Genomic DNA, 25,927 nt, shown 5'->3' on the forward strand with positions numbered 1-25,927 from the left:
CCTGCAAGGCAAAGACTCTCTTGGATGTCATGCTAGTTTTGTTGGAGCATTTTGCTGAAAATATCAGCTTTTAGATTTGATTGTTGGTATTATGCAGTGAAAAACATTAAGTTAAAAAAGCTTATAATGAAACTTTAAAAACAGTCAAGGTGTTGCCTGGATCACAAAGAAAAAAATGAAGGTATGTGGTTGATCGCATTACACCTTCATCTATTGTAGCTGTGACTATTGTGCATCTGTCATTACTCTCAAATGCTACAGGGGATACTGTGAAAAAAAATATCTTGTGGGGAAAAAAATTTTTGGTATGTGTATGTAGACAGTGCCTTTTAAACTTTTAAGTAATTCCAGTCTCAGTTTTAGGTGTTTTACTCTGCATTGAAACAATTTCTATTAATTTTTTTATATGCAATTCTAATTCACATTGCAAAAGGACACAAAAATCCTCAGCTGCTGTTGTCAGCTGAGCTTTTTTGTGCTTTGGTATGTATTGCTGTGACACAATTAACCATGTTAGCTACTTGCAGCAACACCACTATTTCAAAGAGGAAGGAAAAGATCATGGGGATTTTGGGTTATGACTGGCAGAAGTTCAGCCTGGTGCAACCCCAATTTTTCATGAGCCATGAGCAGCCTGGAGAGTCCCCACTCTCTCTGCTGTTCTCAGAAACGGGCAAACTGCAAATCCTGGGTTGTTTTCAGGGTGCCGGATGCAGAGAGCTGCTGCTCTTCCTTTGGCCCAACTGCTTTGCCAGCTCTTGGCTGTTCCTTGTATGATGGCAGAAGCTGCTGCTGCAGCGAAGGTGATATAAGCCTGATTTACACTGTTCATCATCAGTTGTCACTTGGGAAAATGTCGGTGACATATCAGAAGAAAAACAAGAAGTAGTGGTTATTGTAGTATCTCGTGAGGTTCAGTGTTGGTCAGATGTGGAAACCTGCTTTTGATAATCGAGGGTGCAAGGGTTTTTTGTGGGTTTTTTGGTGTGTTTTTGTTTTTTAAGAGGGTACTTTTAAATGTAATTTTTTATGTTGGGAAGGGCTAAGTCCACTGAAACATAGGAATTAATGTTGCTGACTTCCTCTAGTGCTTTCATGGCAGCACTGGGGTTAGTGTCTCTTGCAGCCTGCTTTCTTTCAGAGCCCTGCTAGCTGACCCACAGTGTGGTGGGTCTGTAGCTCTTGGTTTGTGTCAGGCACATTTTCACTTGGTTACAAACTTGTAATGAATGTTGCACGCTTCAGGTTTAATGCTCGTCCTTACTGCAGATGTCTTGACTGGCTTTTCCTGGTTCTCACTTGGTTGAAGAGGAGGTCTCTCTGAACTTTGCTGTGCAGAGGCGAGCAAGTGACTTGCTCTAAAAAGAGGAGAAGGAGCTTCCCCCTTTATATCTCATCTTAGGCTATGTGCAGTGAGTGGAATAGGCTTCCCAGATGAGAAGGAGCATGTAGCTGCTGAAAGGCTGCTTCGGCGTCGGACAAACTCCGGATTGTGGCTTGCCACCTCCCTGCTGACGCTCGTTCCCTGTCTGGCCGCCCTGCCTGGGTGCCGTCCTGGCTCAGCTGTGTTCCCATGATCTGCATGGCCAGGCGGCTCCTGACACCCCAGCACCCGGGGACTCTGGTGCTCCAGCACCCGGCACGGGTGCGTGCTAGTGCATGATGGGCTGTGGGGTGCAGGTTCTGGGTGAGCTGGTCTCCCTGTTCCCTCCCTGCCCTGCGGGGGCCCTGGCAGCTAGGGAGGGGAACCAAGGGTGAGACAGCAGGGCTGAGCTGGGAAAGGCAACCAGCCCTCCATGGGGAGGGAGGAGGAACTGGCGGCTGGTGCTGTTGAAAATTTTCTTCTTTTTCTCACACACCCCTAGAGCAAACAGGGGTTTCTGGTGTCCCTGCATGCCCTTTGGCCTCTCTCCCCTGCTCTCTTCTCCCTCCTGCAAGAGCTGACCCTTGACTCCAGAGGGTTGTCCCCAGGTGCTGCCAGCTCCCCCTCCCCATAGAGTAGAGTTGGGAGGAGGAGAAGGTCTGGCTGGTGCAGGGGAGCTGGCTGCCTACGCAGAGTAAGGTGCCCTGCTCGTAACAGGAGAAATGCTGGAGGCTTTCATGTCATCCGGGGCCTGTACTTCTGGGAGTCAATCAGTGATATCAGCAGAATGCTTGTCTGAGTTTCCTGGTTTCCCTTTTTAAAAGATTGCAGAATCTTCTTTAAAAAGATGGAAAAAAGTGTGAAACGCTACCAGAGTTTCCAGGCTGAGCATACATAACGAGAGGGCAGATGTCTACAGTGCCGATAATGCACAAATGGCAAGTAATTTTTTAACATACAAAAACTTGAATTGCACTGCTACTTTCAGTTCTTCGTAATAAGAATAACCTTCTCAATCTAAAATACTCCTTAAATGACATAGGTTTTTGAAAGTGCCTTATATATTTCCCAAACTTTGAGGCTAATCAGCCGTATAGTTTGTAAGCTGCTTGTTCAGAGCTATGTGGTTTTTCCAGTGAACCTGACAAGTTTTAACATGATCTGAGTGAAGTATGAAGGAAGAGAACCTTTATTCTGTATAATATAATTAAGAGAATTCAGGTGTGCTTTCTTTTACTGAAAGAGGTGAAAAGGAATACAGTACAAACCTTTTATACCAAATTCAGATGTTATAGTTACTGAATCTTACTTGATATAAATTAAGCTCTGTCAGGAAGTAAGTTATTGAAACCATGAACCCTCCTGCGCTTTGATTCATATCTTAGAAGGAATAATCAGTAGAAAACCATTTTTTTTTGCCACTGGGAAAAAGATAACGAGTAACATTTAATGAATGAATAAAAGGTTAGTAAAGTTGCCATATTTTGAGAACTTTTCACACTTTTAATTGATCTGATATTCAGTTTATGGTTCCAGCTCTGGTTTTCAGCAGCTGCATCTTAATTCCTGATTTCTTTTCACTTAAGGGTGATTAAGAGCAAGAAGAATCACAGAATAACTTATCAAATGCTTTTCAGATGCTCAAAGATCACTTACCTGTCACCATTGTCACCTTCCGCTTGTCTCTGAGTTGCATCTCGAAAGTGCCTTAGACTCCTCCAAAATGCATCTTGAAACTACAGTAGGCGTGAGAGTATTTGTTGCGATAAGGTAGTTAAGTAAACCATATCTGGAAGTAAGTTTTTTTGCTTCCGATGGCTTTTTTTGCGATACCTGATCAGAGTCAAAATTCCCCTGGCCAGGAGCGACTGGAGCAACTGGCTTTCTCATTCCTGGGAATGACTCACATGCCAGGGTAGATGAGCAGCGCGCTCCCGCTCACTTCCTGGCTCCAGAGCAGCTCGGGCGCCCAGGACGCAGACAGTGATTCACCTGAGAGGTGGGTTAGTGCCTGTTAAAGGCAGCAGTCTTTGCACAGCGAGACGTTGCAGACAGTCTGAAGTCGTGTTTTACAGCAACCTCTGCAACCGTGCCTGTGCCTTTCAGTTAAAACAGTTTTGTCTGCAGGGTAAATATGAATTTAATGTGATACTGAAAAATCTTGTGCTGGATAGATGCAAATATCTGCTAATCGAGATTATCATGTCAATTATTAATCTGACTATATTTAGACATCTTTAATGTTGTGCTTTCAACAGATCCTGTCTTCTAAATAGCATATAGGATGAAAGCAAAATGTTAAGTCTGTAACTAAATATTTCATCTAAAATGACTAGACTGTTTACTGCATACTTTTTACTGTCATGGTGTTCTTTAAGACTCTGACTGTGAGCCTACTGACTTTTGCAGTCCTGCTGTCAGGGATCCTGGGTGTACACACATTTAGAGTAAGATAATTTAGTGCCTTAACAGCATTGGAATAATCATGGCACTAGTTATATCAGGACAAAATTTTGCTTCATGTCAGTAGAGAATGAAGTGGTTGATTTCCCATTTCTGCCCCCTTCTTAAAAAAAAAAAAAAAGGCAAAATTATATCTCCCTCATTAAATCTTCAGGAGGAAAGAAAAAATAATCTTAATGCTACAAGAGCAATGGCTGCCAAGTCACTTTCCTCAGACTGCTCTGTCTGTTCTGCCTGGACTTCTCCACACACTTTTTTTTTCTTTTTTCCTCAAAGATCTGAGGGACTGAATCACCAGTCCCTCTCTGCTGAGACAGGATAGCCTTCTGCAAGATGCCCTTGACAGCTGCATGGATCCTTGTGAGGAGCTGGAGCAGGAGCAGGTCCTGCTGTACTGGTGAACAGCTTCCTCTGGCCATGTGTCCAGGGGTGCCCTGTGCTAATTTCCTCATTTCTGCTAATGGGCAAACTGTAAAATTCCCACTTGCCTTGGGGCCTCTCCCTTGAATCAGGTGCAGTCCCTGATTGTAGGAGACTTCTGACGCGGCTCGTCTTTGAAGACCAGCTTTTGCAAGGCAAAACAGATAATGCAAATGAAGCCAGCAGGAACATGCATTATATTTCTGTCATGTTTTTAGCTTTATTACTACAAGCTGCAAAACTGATCTCAGGAGCTGGATATTTTGATGGTAAGTGGTGGTCCGTGTTTCATGCACATGCTGGAATGCACACATCACATCACCTGAGGATGGAGAAGGGGTTTTCTGCAGTTAGGGAGAGGAGACTTGACGAAGTGTCTGCCTCTCTCAGACCTTGCACATGGCTACATAGGACAGTGTGTGCCAGCCACCATTTCACCTGCTTTCATCTGTCCCGTGTGCCCCAGTGTTTAGCAGCTGCTCGTGGTTTGTTCCCCTCTAAACTGCTTGTCCTGTTTCTAGACTAATGGTCCCTTCCAACCTCCTCAGTGGCTTTCAGTCATTTTCCTAACATTAGTTATGGTGATCTGGTTCTGTCATTGGAGCCTGTGAAAGACAGAAGTATGTACCTGACTGATGGTCTTGTAGGCTGTTTTTTCAAGCTGAGAAGTTATCCCATGGAGAGGGCAGTGAGAGCCACCCTGGGATACAGTGGTAAGTGCTATCATCAGTTCGCGCAGCTCAGGTACAGCACAGCTCACTGCATAGCAATGCAAACAGCTTGATTTCTCTGCATTAAATGTCTTTTGCGGTGTTTCAGTCCTATCTCTATAAATCACTCTTTGCTCTCCATTACGCGGAGACCTCATTCTTCCTCTGGGGAGTGTACAAGGCTGTTTGACTGACTTGCCCTTTCTCCTGTGGCTATGCAGGAGTGGGGAGGCTCCAGAGCTATGAGACTATCTGCATGGGCCCTGTACTTTGAGCTCTTTGGTTGACTTTCAGCACAGTCTGGTTTACCGGAGGACAGGGTGCTGTGCAAATTCTGTGCTGATTTCGGGGTTGGCCTCATCTCCTTCCGTTTGAGAATTTGGGGGTTTTAATTTAAATCTCTTTCTTTGTTTCTTTGCCCTTTTGGGGATTTCTCAGATCTCTTCCCCAATACCAGATGTTTGATGCTGGAGTCACACCCATTTATATTCAGCTTTGCCTCTTACCTTAGCACCACTTTTTCACCACTGTGGTCTCTTCTCCAGTTATCACTGGTAAAACAACCATTGCCCAAAGGGTCTGTTCTTTGGCTTTGTTGCAATGTCAGTGCCTGTGTTAGAGGTCTGTGAGCTTAGCTCTGACAAGGTGATGGCTTTTTAGTCTTTTCCCGTGGGTATTACTAGTGGTGATTTTCTGCCTGTATCTTGTGAGGCCTGATTGTGCAAAGTAGTCCTATACTAGGTATAGCTGAGTAGTGTCGTGGCCTGTGACTGTTGTTCTGCGCACGGATTATCTGCACCTCATGCCTCAGGCCAGTTTCCCATTTGATTCCATTCGATTCACCCCTCAGATACTGCATCCTTCCGAAGAGCCACTTGGAGATCAGGCCAGCTTGTAAGTGACTTGCTGCCAGCAGGCACATGGGTTCTGGAGATGAGTGATGTGAACAGGGCTCACAGTCCCGGTGCTGTCAAGCTGCATCTGTCCCTGGATGACTCTTTACAGGGGAGAGTTGAGTGAAGGTTGGTTCGTATGCTGGCTTCTTGAAAATTGGGATTAGACTCTTCAAAATTCCCATCTTTCAGAAACCTGGCTCTCAAGAGCTATGTCTGAGCAGTCATCCAGATGCCATAGGAGACACCTGCTTGTTGCAGACCACATAGGTAGTCTTTCAGGTTTCTTGAAGAGAAGACCTCTGATGTTTCTGGGGAACATTGCAGAAGTTGCAGGAGAAATCCACCTCTCTCTTCCTTGAGATATCTCGTAATACATGGTCCTTCTCTGGGATGTTTGGACTACCCAAAATTCCTAGTGCATAGAAGAGCAGAGACTTCACAGCTTGGGCACTGAACAAAGCATTTATGCTGTGTTGGTCTTGCTTCCAGTGTTTCTGTGCACAGACTGCCTGACATCATGCCCCTCAGCTGCGGGAATGATAAGCTCCTGTGTCTGTTCCGAGGAACAGCAGATGCCTGGGAGCAGCAGCTCGGGACCCGGGAGGTCTGAGTGCTGTAGCTGAGGCCTGGAAGCAGATTTGCAGATAGGTCACAAACAGCAGCGTTACACGCTTGACTTGTGTTTTGCACAAGACCACGCGCTCCCAAGGCAGGTGCTGTACTGCATCCCTGGTGCAGGGCATGGTTCCGACCCTGGGGTGGTGCTGGCAGATGTCTGCTCCTCTGGTCTCAGTCCTGTGGGCTTCAGTCAAGACATGGCACGACAGTGCGTTATGGTTTTGCTTATGCTGTGGTTCTTCAGGCACTTCTAATGCTGGTGTTGTCTTAGGCTGGAGTCTAAGAAACAGTGCTGCAGGACATGTGTGAGGAAGAAGGGAAGAAATTAGAAATGAAAACTGAAATGTTTAAAAAATATGGTTCATTTTCTCACAGAGACCCAAGTGTTGAATAGTTGGTACTCTGTGGGGTACACACACCAAAGTTGGTGTGTTAACAGTGGTCAAATAATAAATAGATCCATAAAATCTACGTGAGAATGGGGGTTTTTTGTTTGTTTTTTGAATGTGGTACAGTACATTAACTTTTCTGTAAAATCTCTGTATTTCAGTGTATCAGTAAAAATGGGTTAGAAACCACTGTTGTAGCATCCCCTAGTAGGCTTTTAATTGAGACCTGTTGTTTGGCTGTTCTCAGACTGGAGCAAGTCAGGACTAGCTGCCACATGAAAAGGAAATGCTATGGAGCTTGTCATAAAAACAGCACGAAAGAAATGCGAAGCTCTGATGTAAAGAAAAGCTGAAAGCTAACCTATAACTTTACCATTGTTCACATTATTTAAAGGTTGGATGTCCCTTTTTGTATTCTGGTGATTAGAGAGCAATTCTCAGATTTCATAAGAGCCTGAACAACGTTATTACAACAATTATTGTATTGCTTCATTCTAAAACTCCTTTACTATCATATTTGGCAATACGAACTACAGGGTTATTTTTAAAGCAGATTAGCCGATTAGCCACCTGGATAATATATGAGACTGGCTTTTTTAAAAAAAGAAAACAAACAAAACATAGGAAAATGATAGGATGGTCAGAGCTTGCAACACTAGGATGATTTCTCCAGCATTATATTTTCAGATGTGCAAGATGGAGGTATTTTGTCAGTGGAAGTGTCTTGAGGAGTTTGATACGTCCCCTTTCCTTACGTGGTTTATTTCTATCACAGTTTTGATGACTCTCACTAAAAGGGAAAGAGGGAGGAAAGGAGCTAATTAAGAACTGACTTTTAAAAAGCTCGTTTCTTTTTTTCCTCTATCCTCCAGTTCCTCGCATTATGTTGATAGGCAACCTGAAGTTACACATCTTGGCTGGCTGATCCTGCCTGTAGACTTAGGTCTGTTCTAGTGCCTTTAGTTTTCACATGCAACCTACTGGCTCTGTGTTTGTGTGTAGCCATATGGGTAATATCTTTGTTGCCCAACTTGGCTTCCCAGCTCTTGTTCATTATGCAAATTGTTGTTTTGCATTTCTAATTAATTGAAGTATCAATGTATGTTATGAGAGTTTTCTCAGTACTTGGAGTTGTAGGAGCTTTGGTGGAGGGATATGTATTGCTGTGCTGAAGAGTCGGGACACATATGAAGTGCAGATTTTGTCTTTAGGTGTTAAGGAATTAACTTGCTGTTGCCCTGAGGAGAGGCAGTATGATACAAAATCTGGAAGGCTAGATGGTATGTGTATTAGACAAAGGTATAATATATTTCCTTTTTCTGAAATGCAAGTAAAATAAAAATACAAAGAAACATATGTAAGACTTTGTGTACCCAAATAAGATTGATTTCCTACAAAACGCGACTGCCTAGTGCCGTGTAGTTCCCCTTTTGGGAACCCAACAACCTTTAGAATAAGCGTCAATAGTTTTTGTGTGAATCCTGGACCATAGGAGCCGGGAATAAGGTTAATTTGTCTGAACAAGTTTAAGGCCTGGTGCCAGTTTTCCAGTTTCTAGGTTGTCTGTTACTTCTAGTCTGGAGCATAGACAAGCTGAGCAAATGAACATTTGGACGTGGAAAGGAAAAGCCCTGCTGCTGCCTCATGGTGGTGATGGACCAGAGTAAGCACACCTAAGCTGGAAATGCTACGTGTGTTTGCTCTGTCTTGTACAACTACCGAATCTATGAAAAGCAAAGGTTTCTCTTAGGAGCTCCTGGGGCACGCGTGTCAGAGCCAGCCTTTCCAAGTTAAGTTGGGAAAAAAAAAAAGATTTTGAAAAATGGTGACTGTTGTGTTGAATATCCTCGTAAACTTCACTGAATTACATAAATGCCTTGACTGCACTAAAGAGATCTGGATACCCCAGAACAGCAGCTTTCTGTGGCATGCTGCTGGTACTCTCTACCTGTGGTCTGTAGCCACCTGTAGGCTGGTGACTTTCTCATCTCTAAGGGAAGTCTGTTTTCAAAGCATGTCTCCATTTTGGTCAGGTGTAAAATATAAAATGTTGCTTTGGTTAGTTTTTGAGCCTTAAAAAGCAGAGACCTAAACTTAGAGGCATTTTAACTATTGTAATTCTTATTTCCATCTGGAGGCAAGGATCTAAAAACTTGCAGAAAAAAAAGTGCAAAACCCCAGATGTTAGAATTTAGGGGGCTTTTTTCCTGTAAATGAATCATCCAGATGTCCTATCCTTGCGGTCACCATGCATTTCTCTGCTACAGTGTTTGGTAACTGGCTCCCTTTTACCTACCTAAGAAGCAGCAGCTGAAAAACAGATGATTAAGACTCCTCTGAAACCTTTGGCACACCCCTTATTTAAGGAGCAACTCAGCCCATTTTGTGGTTACACCCACCCTTACATGCAGGCGCTTAGTACTTTACTGTGTGTACTGCCAACATGTGTTTGTTCACAGTGTTAAATAAGCCTTGTATTACAAGCAGTAGAAATGAGAAAATAAAAAAAAGAAAACTTCCACAGTGGAATAAGTTTTCTGTTCTTCAGCATTTTCATAGTTACTATCTCTCTTTGTAATAACCACAAAAATGGGCTGGAGTTCCCCTTTTAAATCCAGAGCTATGTATAGGTCTGTGCTGAGAGCCCTGAGGACCTCCGTATTAGCTATGCTGGTGTGAGTCGTTTTGAAGAGAGGGGACCAAGCTGCGAAGTTTCGTGCTGAATTCTTCCCTAATATACCAAAAGCGCAGGACCACAGATTTCCATGGGCACCTGCCTGGTGGAAGATCACAGCTGATTTACAAACTGTCTTCTCCTGATGTTTAGCTCTGGTCACTATGTTAATTGCTGTCCTATGTCAACAGGCTTTGAGAAACATTTTTATACTCCTTGTACATTTCTTTAAGCAGTTGCTAAAGTGGTGACTATTTTAAGCAGCTAAGAAATTAATATATTTAATATATTTACTTTTACTACTAAAGTAGCTAAATTAATCCTGTTAAACACTGTATGTGTGTGTGGGGAGAGAGGAATTAATTCCTGAATAGCATTAAATCCTGAGAGGGAGACACTGTTTGAGAAAGCATTGATTTACAGGGAAGTCTGGAACCAGCTGAGAGCTGATTGGCGATTAGTTCAGTTTCCAGTTGTAAAAGGGTGTTACACTTACAGAAAGTATGTAACATGCCTAGTGGAGAAGATCTAGTGAGTGGAAATTGCTAAATAAGAGATACATCTACTTGTGTGGCAGAGGCTGGGGAATCCCAAAGGCAGATGTAATTAATGCACAGTAATCTAAAACAGCTTTGAAAAAATCAGGCTGTATGGGGCAACCTGCATGATTGTATTAGGCTGCTGTAAATATTTAATTTCTAAAAATAGCAATCAAGTGGTGATCAAAGCGTCTGGCACGTGTGAGAAGGCATAAAGCTAGCAGGAGAGCTCGGGAAGAAGTGAAGTTTGTTAATAAGGGACATGATTGTTTTCTCAGCAAGGTGCTGAGGATGCACACTTCAGCTCCACAGTGTCACAAAGCAGCGGGAGGTGAGTGTCCAGGTATGGGGCGGGAGCAGGAGGGGTGATGGGAGATACAACAAGCAATAGGGCTGATGGAAGAGAGCAAGTTGTTTTGCTTTCCCTGAGGCCCCTTCTGCAATGCCATGTCACCTGAGCAGCACGTGACGCAGTTAGTCCTCCGGGGTGGCAGGTATGTTGGGGGACAAGTAGCAGTAGGTACATGTTGTCTGAGAAGGGAGCATTGCTGAGGGCTAAGGTAAGTTTAACAGTTGGGGGTTTTTTAATATGTATTGTAGAGTTGGAGTGAATAAATGGTTGGTATCTGTTTCACATCTTAAAATAGTAAAATAAATTCCAGGATTTTGGATTAGAAATGAAATTTTCTTCAGGCACGGTCTATTTGGACTTCGCCTGTGGGATAGCTACAGGATTGCTCTGCGAGTGGTGCGGTGAGCTGGGTGGAGGGGGAGGGTTAGACAGTGTTGCTTGCTGTCTTCTCTTTGCCCATCACTGGGACTAGGAAGGGTGAACATGCCACCAAGAGGGACATTTCTGGGTGTTCCCCTCGGGTGAGTGGTAGGGTAGGGGTGAATCATAGAATCATTAAGGTTGGAAAAGACCTCTTGGATCATCAAGTCCAACCGTCAACGCAACACCCCCAGGCCTTCTAAACCACGTCCTGAAGTGCCACATCTACACGTTTTTTGAACACCTCCAGGAATGGTGACTCCATCATGTCCCTGGGAAGCCTGTTCCAATGCCTGACCAATCTTTCAGTAAAGACATTTTTCCTAACATCCAATCTAAACCTCACCTGGTGCAACTTGAGGCCATTTCCCCTTGTCCTATCACTAGTTACTTGGGAGAAGAGACCAACACCCACCTCACAACAAGCTCCTTTCAGGAGCAAGAAGGTCTCCCCTCACCCTCCTCTTCTCCTGGCTAAACACCCCCAGTTCCCTCATAGGACCTGCTCTCCAGACCCTTCACCCGCTTTGTTGCCCTTCTCTGGACACGCTTCAGCAACTCAGTGTCCTTCTTGTAGTGAGGGGCCCAAAACTGAACACAGTATTGGAGGTACAGCCTCACTAGTGCTGAGTACAGGGAGAGAAATGCTGTGTGGCTTTGCGATGCCCTTTGTAGGGGAAGCAGTCCTGGGTCTTCTGACCGGGATGAGGCTTGTGCTCTGGAGGGACTCTGGGGTATTGCTGACTGTATCCTCCACCAAAGTCCCCACTGGGAGTGAAGGGGAAGGATGGTGAAACAGTGTAGGTGGTAGGAGAGTAATTATGGGTGTGAGAGAGGTGGGGAGGGATGGGGAGGGACTGTGTCCTCCTTTCCTCTGTCAAACATGGCTCCTCCTCTTCCCTGCCCTGCGACGTGCCAGCCGAGCTGACACCCAGTGTGAGAATTACTGACATACAAAATCAGCAGCTCTGGGTTTTAATCCCAAATAAAGCTAAATTGCCCTTAGAAGCAACCATAGTCAGTAAGCTGCGTAAGTGTTAACAAGTAAGGGTGTTTTTGTTTAAAGCAGATAGAATTATTCTGTAGATTGTCTTAAGTTATATTAAAGTATTTTAATTCATAGGCTATGGTGTGTCTATATTCTGTTAGGTGGACATGATTTAGTGACCAAATCAGACAAAATTCTGTTCTTGTTAGCTTTGCAGAGCCAGCACAGCAACGCAAGACTACAAACTGATCGTTGTTAGTTTTATGCATCATTGATGCCATTTTTCTATTCAGAGTGACGCGGTTATGGGTGTGAAGGCACATGAGTGACTCCGAGGTAATACAGATTGCTGGTGCAAGTGCAGCGGTACTGTGGCTGGGCAGGCACAACCAAGACATGGCTGGGCTTCCACGGCTTTGATTAATGATGGTGGTGTCAGTGAGAGAGCACAGCACAGGAGGAAGGTTGGTGTTAGACTGGGGCTGGCAGTTTGAGTGACAATTTTTTGCATATAAAGGCTAAGCAGTAAGCATAAATAGGGAAATAATTTGTGCTGTTTTTATTAAGTATTAATATTACAGTACAACTGCCCTTTCATTTTCTGCAGCAGAAGTAAACCAGATTTTTTAAAAACTTTTTTATGAGCATGCAGAGACCGTAGAGCATGAAGCTGCAGAATCAAGATTCAGTAGCAGACATTCGTGTGTCCAGTTCGGTTCTTGAGTTTGTATGAACTGTTTTCTGAAATGTCTTTACTCTCCCACATAAAACCTTTTCTACAAATGGTTTGCACAAGAACATGTATATCAGGGGGTCCATGCAGACGTTTGTGGCAGCCAGCCACAGAGTGCTTTCTTTCGCAACAAAGAGCTGGTTCTGCAGACGGCAGTCCATTCGGGTGGTCGTTTGACTCAGAGTATAGGGAACCCTGCTAAAATGAAAGGGGGCAAAGCATAAGAAAAACACGGTAAAAATGATGAATACTTTCCCCTTGATCCTTCGTTCACTTCTGTTGTCTTTCTTCTGTGTTTTTATATAAGACTCATATACCTTTTTGGCAATAATTGTATAAAATAGAAGCATGAGGATAAGAACAGTCCAGAAGATGAACTGACAGATATAATTGATGGCTTCGTGCCATTTGAGTCCAAAGTAATTCTTCAATGAGGCACACTTCTTAACAGATAGGGGCGTTGCTTTCTTGTTTGATAAGATCATGTTAGGCAGAGAGAGAACAAAGAAGAAGAGCCAGACTAGACCCGCAAGGATCTTTGCTGAGGTCAGGTTTTGCACCCAGAACTTCCCAAAGGGTCTCACAATCTTGAGAAATCTGTCAAAAGCAATAAGACCAAGTAGCACTATGCTAATATACATGGTGTCATAAAATACTACGGCTGAGAAGCGACAGACAACAGCTTTGAGTTGCCATGGTCCCAGGCCAGAGTCTGTCAGGATTTTCAGAGGAAGCATCAGGGTCATTATAAAATCAGAAACTAAGATATTTTTCAGGTAGACAATGAAAGTTGATGTGCTTGGAATATGGAAGAAAGCCCAAAACGCCAGGCTGTTCAGTACGAGTCCCAGAAGGAAGACAAGGGTATACAGTACTGGGAAGACCAGGTGGGTGACTGTGGTGTCTCGGTGGCATGGTGCAGAGGAGGGTGCTCCACTGGAGTTACTGCCAATACTCTCATTTGCAAAGTCTTCCATTGTTTGAAGAGACTTGGATGAGAAGGAGAGAGAAAACATAAAACATAACATTCTGTATTTAAAACTACATGTTAATTACATTGACTGGCAGGTTTACACAAACACAAAACCTGAACGTGCATTAAATAGACCGACCTATTTCTCTTCTAGTTCATAGAAACTCTATATCTTTGCCTAAGTTTAAGTTGTTTACAAATTAACATCTAATGAAAAGTTAAAACAATATCTATTCATTATAGAGGCCTAAGAAAATATAATAGGAAGGTGTAACAGCAGATTGCCTAGAGCACCATTTCTCTTTACATGGAAGTGTATTTTAACATTGAATATAAATTTTACAGTTGTGGCCCAAAAGCAAGGTGCTTCTGGGGAAGTGAATTCTGGTATTTCTTACCAAGCGCACACCAGTTTTCCTTTCTCAGCGCAGATTTAAATAACATTTTCAAGGTAAGATGCACACTGCTGGCTATCAGCCTCTTAGATCTGAAAGCTGAATAACCGAGTGCCCCATCACACCACGTGAACGCTCCAATTGTGCAAGTACCTGAGCAAACCTGGCAGCAACTGTTTCAGAGAGGCGTCTTTGGCTATCTCCACTTCATCCGCTGTTCCTCTGCTGACAGAAGCCTCGAGCAAAGTATTAAGAATGGGGAAATGTGTAGAAAGATGAGACTTTTTCTGTTGGTGTGGTGTGTTGTTTCCTTCCTCATTTTTGTGTATCGCCTGAGTTAGTTAATAACATTTACTGTTGCTTTTCTCTCTTCCTTTTGCTCTCTGTCAGAAACTACTAATAAAGACAAAAGTGACCATATCCATCAAGACAGACGTATTTTGTGGCTTTCTGTTTGTGTGGGGCAGACCTGATGGCACCTACACTCTGCCATTACAATTTGGCACCTTTAGAGGCGGGGGATGAACAAACACAGAGTGTGTCCTGACCGTTTTCCAGGCTAATCCTCAAATGTAGCTTTGAGTTCTTTTTTGTGTGTGTGAACTCCCCTGTTCTGCATGGCACTAGTCATCGTCAAATGCCTGACCAGAAAGACTGTTTAAAGCCACCCTTACAACGGGTTACTCGGCTTCAAAATCATGTCCACCACATATTCTGAAATCGTACCCCACCTCTGTAGCCTGTTAATATTGATGCATGAACCTGAGCTTGGCTTTTGATCTCCAGAATGGGGTTTCTGGTTTATTTTGATGTCAGTGTAGCCAGGTGATACAGTGTGCTAGTTACAGTCACTTTCTGATTCTGGCAGAAGCTGCAGTCACTGCATGGTATGCTTTATATTTATTAGGTGTTTATTATGTATCATGTTGGAATCTAGTGCATTTCTCTGTAAACAGAACTTTTTGTATAAGTTTAGCTGAGTCATGTGATTTGTCTTGTATTTTCCTGTCCACTCACATGACTTAGGGTTCTGGTTCCTTGCTTGCTACCATGTGGGAAACTGCTCACATGCAAGCCATCCTTTTGTGGGCAGACATGGGCTGCTTTCTGAGGTTCTCAGACTGCAGCTGTGCTGGCAGTAAGTTGGTGCATTAGTACCTATGTTTTGGTTAATGTAGGTGTGCATGTTGATGTCGGTGTTAAATGGCCGGCAAGGAGCAAAGAGCCTTGAGAATGATCGGGGTGAAGGTCACCCTCGCCATTGTCATCAGCGTGACATGTCCATAGCTGCCTGACCTGACTTCTTCTCATTCATCAAGGACTATATAAAGCTGAGACAGTCCATTGCAATACCCCAGGACTGATGTCCAAGGCAGCATCTCCCACGTTTTCTTCCAAACTGACCTCTTGACACTGTTTCCAACTGTAAGAGGCAGGAACTAAATGCCTCCATGTATCCTGTCAGTGACTGCTGTATGGTGCACAGATAGCTGTAGTACCTGTTGTCTGAACATCTCATCTGATCAGATTAGATACTTGCCACTCTCTCTCCATGTGTAGGTACAAAAAAGGTGGGAAATGCATGTTGGGTGGAAGTGGGGCATCTCACACTTCCCTTCTGGACATCAGCTGGAGCTGATCAGTCCTGGGTCCCATGGAGCTGGTTGTGGAGACCGTGCTCTGGAGTGACTGGCAGCCCTGGTTCCAGGGAAATCATGGTGCCCTGTTTTCTGCAGTGTAACGCAGTTACTGATTGTAGTCAGTGTTGGTGCGTGTGCCAGCATAACCAGCGTGTGAAATGTTTTCTAAAATATTTAGTTCATCCAGGCATGTTATAAGAGATGCATAAACTCTAAGGCTGAGTGCTAAAGCAAGTGAACTGTCTTTAACTTGTTAGGAAATTGGATATCAGTCGTAAAAACACCTAAAAAACACAAAAAATACATAAAAAACACCTGGTAGGCCAGGCACAGATAAGTACCAGAGAAGGGTAGACAGGCAATGGCTTTTGACAGGACTGAGCTCTTTCATGGTGGTGAAACATATTTCTGAATTGGAGCTGGTTTGCAGTGATAATAAATGAACCATAATTTATTACAGTAGCCTAGGATCTTTTTCATGTGTGGTTGGTGTGATATCTGAAAATGCATCCCTGTTTTTTTTTTTCAACTTTTCCAAATGAAAAAGGAAAAGTGATTAAATTTTTTGTATAGTGCAAAAAAGCTGCCCTTAATAATCAGTAAAGATTTTACCATGAGTCTGTCTTTCCCTGTGTGCTGGTTTTGGCTGTGATAGAGTTAATTTTCTTCACTGCAGCTGGTATTGGGCTCTGTTTTGGATTTGTGCTGGAAACAGTGTTGATAACACAGGGATGTTTTTGTTCCTGCCGAGCAGGGCTTACACAGAGTCAAGGCCTTTTCTGCCTCTCGCCGCACCCCACCAGCGAGGGGCTGGAGGTGCACAAGAAAGTTGGGAGGGGACACGGCTGGGACAGCTGACCCCAACTGGCCCAAGGGATGTCCCACACCATATGGCATCATGCTCAGTATATAGAGCTGGGGGAAGAAGGAGGAAGGGAGGGATGTTTAAAGTGATGGCGTTTGTCTTCCAAGTAACTGTTACGTGTGATGGAGCCCTGCTTTCCTGGAGATGGCTGAACACCTGCCTGCCCATGGGAAGCAGTGAAAGAAATCCTTGTTTTGCTTTGCTTGCACGTGAGACTTTTGCTTTACCTATTAAACTGTCTTTCTCTCAACCCATGAGTTTTCTCACTTTTACTGTTCTGATTCTCTCCCCTGTCCCACCAGGGGGGAGCAAGCGAGCAGCTGTGTGGGGCTTAGTTGCTGTCTGGGGTTAAACCACAGTGGCCTGTTGTGGTTACTTCTACTATGAAGAAAATTAACTCTATCCCAGCCAAACCCAGTGTACCTGAAGATCTAAGTAATTCTGTAAATTGAGTCTTTGTATATATTCTACTATAATATATTGTTCTCTATAAAAGTGTACATTTTTATTTATTCATGTAGTAAGGTAAAGTATTTGAAGATTTAACTAACGTCAGGTTAAGCCTAATTATGAAATCATTTCCTCTGACATATAACTATTAATTATTGTTCAATGGATTAAGAACTGCAAGCATATAATAAGATAAGCAGCATGTTATTCTGCTACCAAAAATCTGCACAGATAAATAGCTTATCTACATATGCCCTATATTTCTGTTTGTCTGACAATTGTGTACAAAGTGACAACGCCCTGTATTTAAAAATCACATTTACTGTGGATTTTATTTGCATTTCCCAGATCTTGTGTTGCCATGGACTTTGCTCTTGCCCAAGTTAAGGTATTTCTGCAAAATCTTCGCAGTTCATAACCTCATCTGTAGCATTTCATGACACTCTCTTAATTTTTTTCCTTACAGCTCCAACTATAAGTTCAAACTTCTTCCTAGCAATTCTGACAAGCGTGGAGGCTGTGATCAGATGGTACTCTTATTTTATTCCAGCTTTCTAGTTTCACCATTTTTGCAACAAGTAATGTTGGTTCCAGGGTGCTTGTGTTTCATCTGTAGGACAATTTCTAAAGAAGGCAGTGATACTCTTCCGCAGGATTTGTGCCGCTTCTGCCCACCAGTAAACGTATGTGGCCAAGAAGGGGTACGGGTAGTTCTTAGCTCTAGAGCGGTGTCTCGTCTGTGTCATCTGCTTCGTTTTGTTCCTTTATCCGTGTTCTGAGTTCTGACGATGCTGTGTGCTTGCACAGCATGTCTAGCAAGGACTTTCTAAATGATTTGCAAAGGAAAAAGTATATGAATGGATCTAGGCAAGCATTTAGCGATGTCAGCCACAGCGTGCTCTCTTTCAAGTAAAACAAGGTGTTCTGAGCAGAGCATTCAAAAACGGCTCTTGTTTGGCTCAGCGTGTAGGGGATTCTAGTAAAGTGGAACGGCACAAAACAAATAAAGAACACCGCAATAATGATGAAAACCTTCAGATTTACAGTCTTTTTGGGTGCCTTTCCTGGGCATCTTGTCCTTTTATAAGATTTGTACAGTTCTCTACTTATGAGTATGTAGCATACAACTATGATTGCTAAATTAATCCAGAAGATAAGCTGACAAATATAGTTTACGATTTCATGCCAAACTAAGCCAAACTCAGATTTCAAGAGAGCACACTTCTTTACATTCTTAGGTGTTTTCTTCTTGTTTGTTAGAATCATGTTGGGTAATGAAAGAGCAACCATTGATATCCAAATTGCTGTGGACAGGATCTTGGCACCTAAAAGGCTCCTTGGTGTTGATGTTCTGAACGGTGAAGAGGCTTTCTGGTATCGATCGATAGTTATTAGACCAAGAAACAAAATGCTAATGTACATGGTGAAGTAAAACACAACCTGGGTGACCTGGCACACAAATCCTCTCAGTACCCATGATACCAGCTTTGCATCGCTAAGGATTTTAAATGGAAAAGTCAAGATCATGAGGAAGTCAGAAATGACAGTGTTCTTGAGGAAGATGATGAAATTGGATTTACTGGATATTTTAAAAAAGACCCACATTGCCAGGCTGTTCATGGTGATACCGACCAGGAACAGAATTGTATAAAGCAAAGGAAAAATTACTTGACTGATTTTGTTATCGCTGGTGCAGTTGCTGTTGTTTCTAGAGAAGCTGAAGTTGGCTGAGGCTTTCATTTGAACTTTGTCTTTCCCCCCCTGTAAAAAACAAAAAAGAAAAAAATGAAATTGTAAGTTATATCTGTCATAAGACTCCAACCTTTTTAGTCTACTTTTAATTTTTGAGTTGGCAACATTTCTGTGGGGATTTTGACTGCTCTGAGTTGTATTATATTTTACTGAGGATGTCAGGTTTCAACAGAAGAGCACCAGATGCAGCCATATTTGTAAGGTAGCCTGGTTTGATCTTGATGATCTGGGCATAAAGTGGTGAGGTGACCTTCCACTCTAACTTCCTGAGCTTCCCACACAGCTTCCCCGAGACCCATACTGCAGGGGTGGGCGAGGGGCTGGCATAGTGGTGGGCTGTGGGGGCAGCACGGTCGGCGCTGTGCCACCTGTTCCCTGGCCTGAGCCCGTCGGTGACAGCGCAGCTCTCGCTGGGTGTGGCGTGGGGCTCGGAGCCCTGACGTGGATCTCCCAGCCCCTGTGGCCCTGCTGCTGGTGTTACAGCCACTGAGTCCTGAGCTGGGCCACAGGCCCTGGCCTGGCTGGGCTCGACCTGGCTGTGCTGCCTCGGGCGATGGCCTGCTGGCAGAGAGGAGCCGGTGAGGACCACAGTGCGTGTGTCTGCGTGGCGCAGATGGGCTGTGGTGGCACACTTCGCTGGTGGCGAGGCTGTCGTGCCACACGCAGGCTGGCCGGGCTGCGATTTCGCTCATCTGACACGTCTGCCAAACTGCCCCCCTCCTCCCAGGGAGTAGGGAGAAATGTCTGTTTCTGCATCAGCCTCGCTGTGGAAAGGGATAGCATTTAAACTCATTTGGACTGCAGATTTAATAATGCCAGGCTGAAGTAAAAGGAGTCAAATTCCCCTTTTAATTGTATTTCTGCTTAGCTGGTCATCTGTGTTTCCCAGCGCTGTTATTTCAGGCTGGCTTTTAGTTGTCCTTGAAGCTGATCTCTGCCTTCCCCTCCCTGCCTGTGCTCAGACCCTGGGAATAGCTGCTCACAGGCTGCCGCCGTTTCACCTGGGTACTCAAAGGGTGGATGTGGCTCCCCACAAAGTCACTGTTTGTTGCCTCCGAGGGGAAGAAAGTGAGAGAGGAGTACCTGCTCTTCCACTCTACATTAGCACTTGGACAGCTAACAGTGTCTGTTACTTCAGTGGTTACACATTTGCCAGCAGTCTGAGGCTATTTGTAGCTTTATTTATGTCAGTATTCATGTATACGTTTACTTTTAGTTTGACAGTTTATCCCGTCATTTTCCTAAACCAGTTGCTTTGCCGGTGCTGTGTTGCAAATAAATTTAAAACCTGACTGTCTTGAGGCAACACGCAGGAGTTGCAGCTTCCTGTGCTCTGCAGTGAGCGCCTGCACAAAGTCACTGCTGAGACCCCTGCGTAACACTGCACCCGTCCCAGCCTGCTCTTACCACGAGACCAAGAGCACATCAGCCAGCCAGTCATCCACATGCTGAGCAGCTGGCATCTGCATAACTGGTAACAGGGGCTGGGCTGAAAACTGTTGCTCTTAGTCTGAAAACCTTGATCAGATCACGTCTGATCCAAACTGGTTGCCTGGGAAAGCCAGGCAGGTATGTTGAATTAGTCGGTGTTGTGTTTCAAAAGGAGTGACTTTCAGGTGTGTAGTGATGCAGTGGTAAAAATTGCTGTATTTCTGTATGATCTCTGTAAAATAAGGCTCTTGGGGGAGTTTATACTTTGTCAGCCGATGCCCAAACATCCCTGACAACTTCCTTACAGAGCTGCAGAGAGAAATAAATTGGCTTATGCTTTTAAGCACACAACAGATTCAGCTGCCAAGTCTAATCCTAATCAAGTAAGTGTTCCCTAAGCATGCAAAATCAGGCAACTTCCCCCCACCTCAAAATTAAGAGAAGATTACCGTAGTGTGCTGCTGAGAAGCGATGAACCGCTTGGCTATTTCATGTGATGGGAAGCTGGTTTTGCTGACAGAGGGGTGTTCACAACTCCTCTAGCTCTTCACCATGTGTGCAGGCAGGAGTGTTCATGTGTAAATCCCATGGAGCAAGGAGAGGCTGGAGGAACAGCTGTGCATCCCAGTGCTGAAATTTAGACCTTCCGGCTTTGAACTGGTTTCTTAGCCAGACACAGCTGCAAATTCCAGGTGATGCTCTCAGTGCTTCTGCTTTTGTTTCTTGTAGAAGGGGGGGGGGGGGGGGGGGGGGAAATAGAATTTTTAAAAATGATTAGAGGTTTACTTCCTGCTTTTGAGCTGAGTCACTATTTTTAAGAGAGTGTGTATTTTGTAAGACCGTGCAACTTTTCTGAGTGTAGAGTTGCAGTCCTACTTAGTACCTTTTTGCCTGGTGATTCTTTAGTATTATTTTTGTACGCAGCCTTATTTTATAAAAACTTTTTAAGTAGTTGAATGAAGTAGTGATTGGTTAGTTTGGAGAATGTAAGTATAGTACTGAACAAAATATTTATACCTTGTATGACTTGCAGAGCAGTGCTTGCAGTTTTTAAGTTACATACAATGCATCAACATTATATGATACATTTTACTGAAAGACTAAATATAACCAGTTACAATTTAAATAAATATACTTATTTTAATTTCTTTGGGTTGTGCAAAATAGAATTTTAGGAGTTGGGCTTCATCTTTTTTAAATGGACTAGTACGTAATAAGAGAAATGTCACACAGTTTCTAGACGTCTGTCTTCTATTTACTCATCTGCTACTGAATATCAATCCAGGGGACAGTTGGGAGTGTCATCTGTATGTGTCGTCTGACTCTGCCCTTATAGATACATACAGAATTCATAGCAGCAGATTACATTTTTTCCCTCTGTATTTTTACCTTACTCTTTAATGATTTCATCTGGCACTGTTTTCTCCACACTGGTAAGCACAGGAGATGCTTTTTGTGATGAAGAGTTAGTTATTGTTTATGGCAATTTGGGTTACTCAGTTTGGGTTTCTGCAGGTGATGACAGAAAAAGGTAAGAGGCTTAACTCATATCTGGTCTTTTCAGGATGAATCTTCAAGTCACGAGTGTAACCAGCGCATGATTCTCCTTTATGGTGTTGGTAAGGAGCGTGATGAAGCAAGGCATCAGCTGAAGAAGATTACCAAAGACATCCTCAAAATTCTGAATAAGAAGAGTACTACTGAAATGGGTGGTAAATGCTTTAACACTGCTGTATGGTAGCCTATAGCGAAGATCACGGGAGCTGTGAGGTGCTCAGCAAGTTGTCTGGAGCCATGCATGTTGATGCATAATTTGGCTTTCAACCCCTTCACAGTTGCTGTGTGAAGTACTGACCAAAGCGCTGCAGCAGAGAGTGCAGTCTGCTGGCCTGCCTTATGGCTGCGCCAGGATGGTGAAGGGCCACTATGGTTAGAAGTCCCTATTTTCCATTATAACAACTTGGCTGAACACACTTGCGTTAGGCTAAAGCCTGGAATATGAGATACTGGCCAGTGAGTGATACATATTCCTTACCTTCCTAGTAAAACCGTATGACTGTTTTCCAGTTTTTTCTTGGGTGTCACCTTTTTTGCATTGGAATAACCTTGAAGTAGCGTATATTTGTCCCAGGTATAATGGAAAACTGAGGCAAGTAGGGTTTTATGTAGCCATGAGAAAAGCTCATTAAGATTTTTGTTGTCTTTTAAATCAGTAATAATGCAAAACTACTAGGGCTCCATTAAATATAAAACGACTAAAAATATTTTTTATCTGTTAAGTTGGGGATGAAGGGCAAAAAGCCAGGAAGACCAAACAAGAAGCATTTCCAACCCTAGAGACCGTGTTCACAAAACTACAGCAACTGTCCTATTTCGATCAACATCAGGTGACCTCTCAGGTACTTCCCTTGTATAAAATCGTAGACTTTTATGTTCTGCTGAGATACCAAATAGGCAGCAAATCTAGGTTTTTAGAAGTGTTTTGTATATACCAAGAATTTTCAGTGCACTGCTTCTTCAAAGGCAAGAGAAAAAATGCTGCCTTGGTATTCTAAAATACTATATATTACTGTATTATCTGTGTTTATGAAGGACAGTGAACTCTTCTGTGTTTTTATGCAACAAACTGAGTATAGTCAACCTTTACCATTAAAAGGCTGTATTAGTGGCTGACTGGAGAACGTAAATAATTTGCTTTAAATGACAAACCTAGCTTTCCTGGTTTATATTAGAACTTCTAAGTGTGTAAATATATCAGCATAGGATTTCATCACTTTGTCAGGTGTTACTGTTTTTAAGTAGATTTTAATAACCAGGGGCTAAGATAAGAAACAAAGTAAAAGAGGTACACATTTGGCACTTAATTTATAAGATGTCTTTGGATCTGGTCTTTTGATTGAATTTATTACATGTTTTGTTTGCAGGATAACGTGTCACTAATTATCTGAAAACCATCAACAAAAAATTACATTTTGGTAGGATGAAAAGAAAAATTATTTTGCTGCCTCTTTAATACAATAAAAATTGGTATTGTAGATGTTAAGAAGAGTTTGACTCTCAGCTGTAAAGCAGCAGAACAGCATTTTCTGTGTTGCCAATTTTGAAAATAAAACGTCATTGCAACTGACTTACAGGACAGTAGAGTAGTGGGTAGTGTCATGCATGATTTGTTTGTGCTTTTATCTGCAAAATGCTGCCACTTCCTATTACCACTTATAAAATAGGATTTTTGGAGCACTAATGTACGTGAGAAGCCCTCAGTCACCATATGACTTTTCAACATTTATTTTCACAGATCTCCAGTAATGTTCTTGAACAGATAACTAGTTTTGCCTCAGGAACATCATATCATCTTCCCTTGGCACACCATATACAGCTCATCTTTGATCTCATGGAGCCAGCACTGAATATTAATGGACTTATAGACTTTGCAATACAGGTAAACAAGGTTAATTTGGGGGGGGGGAGGTTATTTCAGGATAAAGCTGTGAAAGATTCTTTGTAAAATTAGTAAAAAAAACCCCAAGAGCTGGACTGCAAATTCTGATTGCGGCCACACGCTTTTATCTGTTTTGGTTTCCTGACCTCTGCAAGAGTGCCATATGCTTCCACTTCTGCCTTCAGCATTTATAGGAAATCAGTACATGTATTTTATTTTTAAATGCTTCAAAATTAATAAAATTCTGGGTTATTTTAGCACAAAGTATTTTAGGATGAGCTTCACTCTTTCAGACTGAACCATTATATTACACAGTAAAGCATATGGGTGCCAGAAACACTATGTATTTCTGAAGAGCAGTTCTGAGGGATGTTTTTTATACTTTTTTTAACAGTTTATTTTGTTCCCTCTTTCCCTTGTTCTGTAGTGAGTAAGGAATTTCATTTGTTTGCCATATTATTTTTCCTTAATGTATTTTTTTGCACCTATTTCACATGCTTAACTTGTGAGTTATTTTCAGTTCTTTATTTTTGTATATGTGTTTTCAGCTGTTGAATGAGCTGAGCGTTGTGGAGGCAGAGCTGCTGCTGAAGTCGTCCAGCCTGGCAGGGAGCTACACAACAGGGCTGTGCGTTTGCATCGTCGCCGTTCTGCGGCGTTACCATGCCTGCCTCATCCTCAACTCAGAGCAAACTGCACAAGTCTTTGAAGGGTTTGTGGCAGATACAATTTTCAAAAAAATATTTTTGTTGTTGTCTCTTAAGCAAAAAATCCCTTTTGGTTCAGGTAGTGAGACCAACTATTGCCCTGCTATTGGAAGGCGGTAAGTGAGCCCAGGTGAGTGGAGCAGATGCTCACCTCTGCAGCCTGCTCCCCATTGCTGGGGGCTGGTGGGGCCTGCACCCTTTGTAACCTAGGAAAAGGAGGGGGTTGTGTATCTTGATTTCCTGCTCATTCGCCCCATTCTGCCCTGGGTTCCCTGAGTGGCTCTGTGTCCTGTCCTCCCTGGGGCCTAGGCAAGTGCACAGGTGACACCAAACTTCACATGAGCCCTGTCAGCCTGTAGTTGTAAGTCTGTCTTCACGTTGCCCAGGTAACAGTGGGGTTTATATGATGTGTAACAATATAAGACATATTTTCAAGCTGCGTTGAAATGAACTCAGAATGATTTTATTTTTCCAGGTTGTGCGGGGTGGTAAAGCACGTTGTTAATCCCTCAGAGTGTTCCTCCCCAGAAAGGTGTATTTTAGCTTACCTCTATGATCTGTATGTGTCCTGTAGTCACCTCAGAAGCAAGTTTGGAGACCTCTTCAGGTGGGTGGTAATGGGATTTTTCTCACCGCTACCTAGCCTGTAGACTGACGCCAGCTGCTGTGGTTTCAGTTCGGTTTGCTTTCCGTGTAAAATACACCGTTGCCTTTGCTGCTTTAGCTTTACTGATGCAATTCTTTTGCCTGTGCCAGTGTGGCAGCACAGCGTGTGGTCCTGAGCCTGTGAAGTCCTCACGCTCTGCTGGTACCTGCTGGGGAGGAACAGAGGCTGAGCCTTCCTTGCAGCGCTGTGGTTAGTTTAGTGGGTTGCTAGAGCAAGCAGCGCTCACACATAATGAGCGGGCATGGGGCGAGGGATGTGGGGGGACCATCTGTGTCAGGTCAGGTGCCGAGGCAGCTGAGCTGTGCAGCATTGGACCCCTCTCTGCACACCTTTGCTTTTGGAGATTGTGATGCGACCGTATTGGTTTCTATAATCCATTAGCAAATTGGCTGTATTACATACAATGCTGGATGGAAAATAACAAAATCTTAGCTGACGCAGCTGTAATATTCTATTAAATGTTTCCTTTGATGTGGGGAGAGGCACAAACATGTTTGAGTTTGTGAAGTTTGATGCTCAAATGTTCAGTTCCTTGATTTTTAAATTAAAAAAATATTTTAGGTACCCATATGCTGTATTTTTGGCTCTTATATTTTAAAGGGAGAATAGGAGCCTTTCATATGCAAATACGCATCTTGTGAGAGTTACAAACCACTTCAGTTACTGTTTCCCGTCCTAGTTTATATACCTGGGTTCGGTTTGCATATTTCAGACTTGTGGTTTTCATTTCGTAGGGAGCAGGAAAAGAATTCTCAGTAACAATCTTAACATTTTAATAGGTTTACAAATACATGGGAACAGTAACATTTAATATGCAAAACACTAGGAAAAAGAAATATGGAATATAGAAGAACTGCAGAAGTGTCTTAACTGTGTGTTCATTTTTCTACTTAAAACCTGAAGTTCAGTTATGCAATAAAAACCCCCATCTTTATTAATAACCTACAATAGCAAATCAAGACATTATCTAGTAATACAGAGATAATTAAGGTATTAAATGATATATTAAATATGTGATAGACAGCACTTGATTTGAAGCCCCT

General features: G+C 43.1%; 3 protein-coding genes across 4 annotated transcripts in view; 1 reads left to right on the forward strand and 2 right to left on the reverse strand.

The window, feature by feature from the left end:
- MED12L (mediator complex subunit 12L) overlaps positions 1-25,927 on the forward strand; it is a 154,228-nt gene that overhangs the window by 84,957 nt on the left and 43,344 nt on the right. For both annotated transcript variants that reach the window (XM_064457797.1, XM_064457798.1), the window contains exons 16-20: positions 21,636-21,783; positions 22,352-22,470; positions 23,367-23,510; positions 24,059-24,222; positions 24,693-24,824. In XM_064457797.1, the coding sequence (XP_064313867.1) occupies positions 21,636-21,783; positions 22,352-22,470; positions 23,367-23,510; positions 24,059-24,222; positions 24,693-24,824 (707 nt within the window). The remainder of the gene's footprint in view (positions 1-21,635; positions 21,784-22,351; positions 22,471-23,366; positions 23,511-24,058; positions 24,223-24,692; positions 24,825-25,927) is intronic.
- Positions 12,369-14,180, reverse strand: P2RY13 (purinergic receptor P2Y13). The gene is made up of 2 exons (XM_009509418.2): positions 14,087-14,180; positions 12,369-13,554 (listed from the first exon to the last, which is right to left on the reverse strand). The coding sequence occupies exon 2, from the start codon at positions 13,540-13,542 to the stop codon at positions 12,511-12,513; it is 1,032 nt and encodes a 343-aa protein (XP_009507713.1). The 5' UTR covers positions 13,543-13,554; positions 14,087-14,180; the 3' UTR covers positions 12,369-12,510.
- Positions 17,201-24,855, reverse strand: P2RY12 (purinergic receptor P2Y12). The gene is made up of 3 exons (XM_064457800.1): positions 24,766-24,855; positions 20,521-20,793; positions 17,201-18,649 (listed from the first exon to the last, which is right to left on the reverse strand). The coding sequence occupies exon 3, from the start codon at positions 18,626-18,628 to the stop codon at positions 17,609-17,611; it is 1,020 nt and encodes a 339-aa protein (XP_064313870.1). The 5' UTR covers positions 18,629-18,649; positions 20,521-20,793; positions 24,766-24,855; the 3' UTR covers positions 17,201-17,608.

The sequence above is a fragment of the Phalacrocorax carbo genome, chromosome 7 (assembly GCF_963921805.1).
Source record: "Phalacrocorax carbo chromosome 7, bPhaCar2.1, whole genome shotgun sequence".
NCBI classification, from domain to species: Eukaryota; Metazoa; Chordata; class Aves; order Suliformes; family Phalacrocoracidae; genus Phalacrocorax; species Phalacrocorax carbo.

What these genes read in the sequence shown, in the direction of transcription:
- P2RY13 (XM_009509418.2), bottom strand. Translation starts at nt 13,542, where the DNA reads ATGGAAGACTTTGCAAATGAGAGTATTGGCAGTAACTCCAGTGGAGCA.
- P2RY12 (XM_064457800.1), bottom strand. Translation starts at nt 18,628, where the DNA reads ATGAAAGCCTCAGCCAACTTCAGCTTCTCTAGAAACAACAGCAACTGC.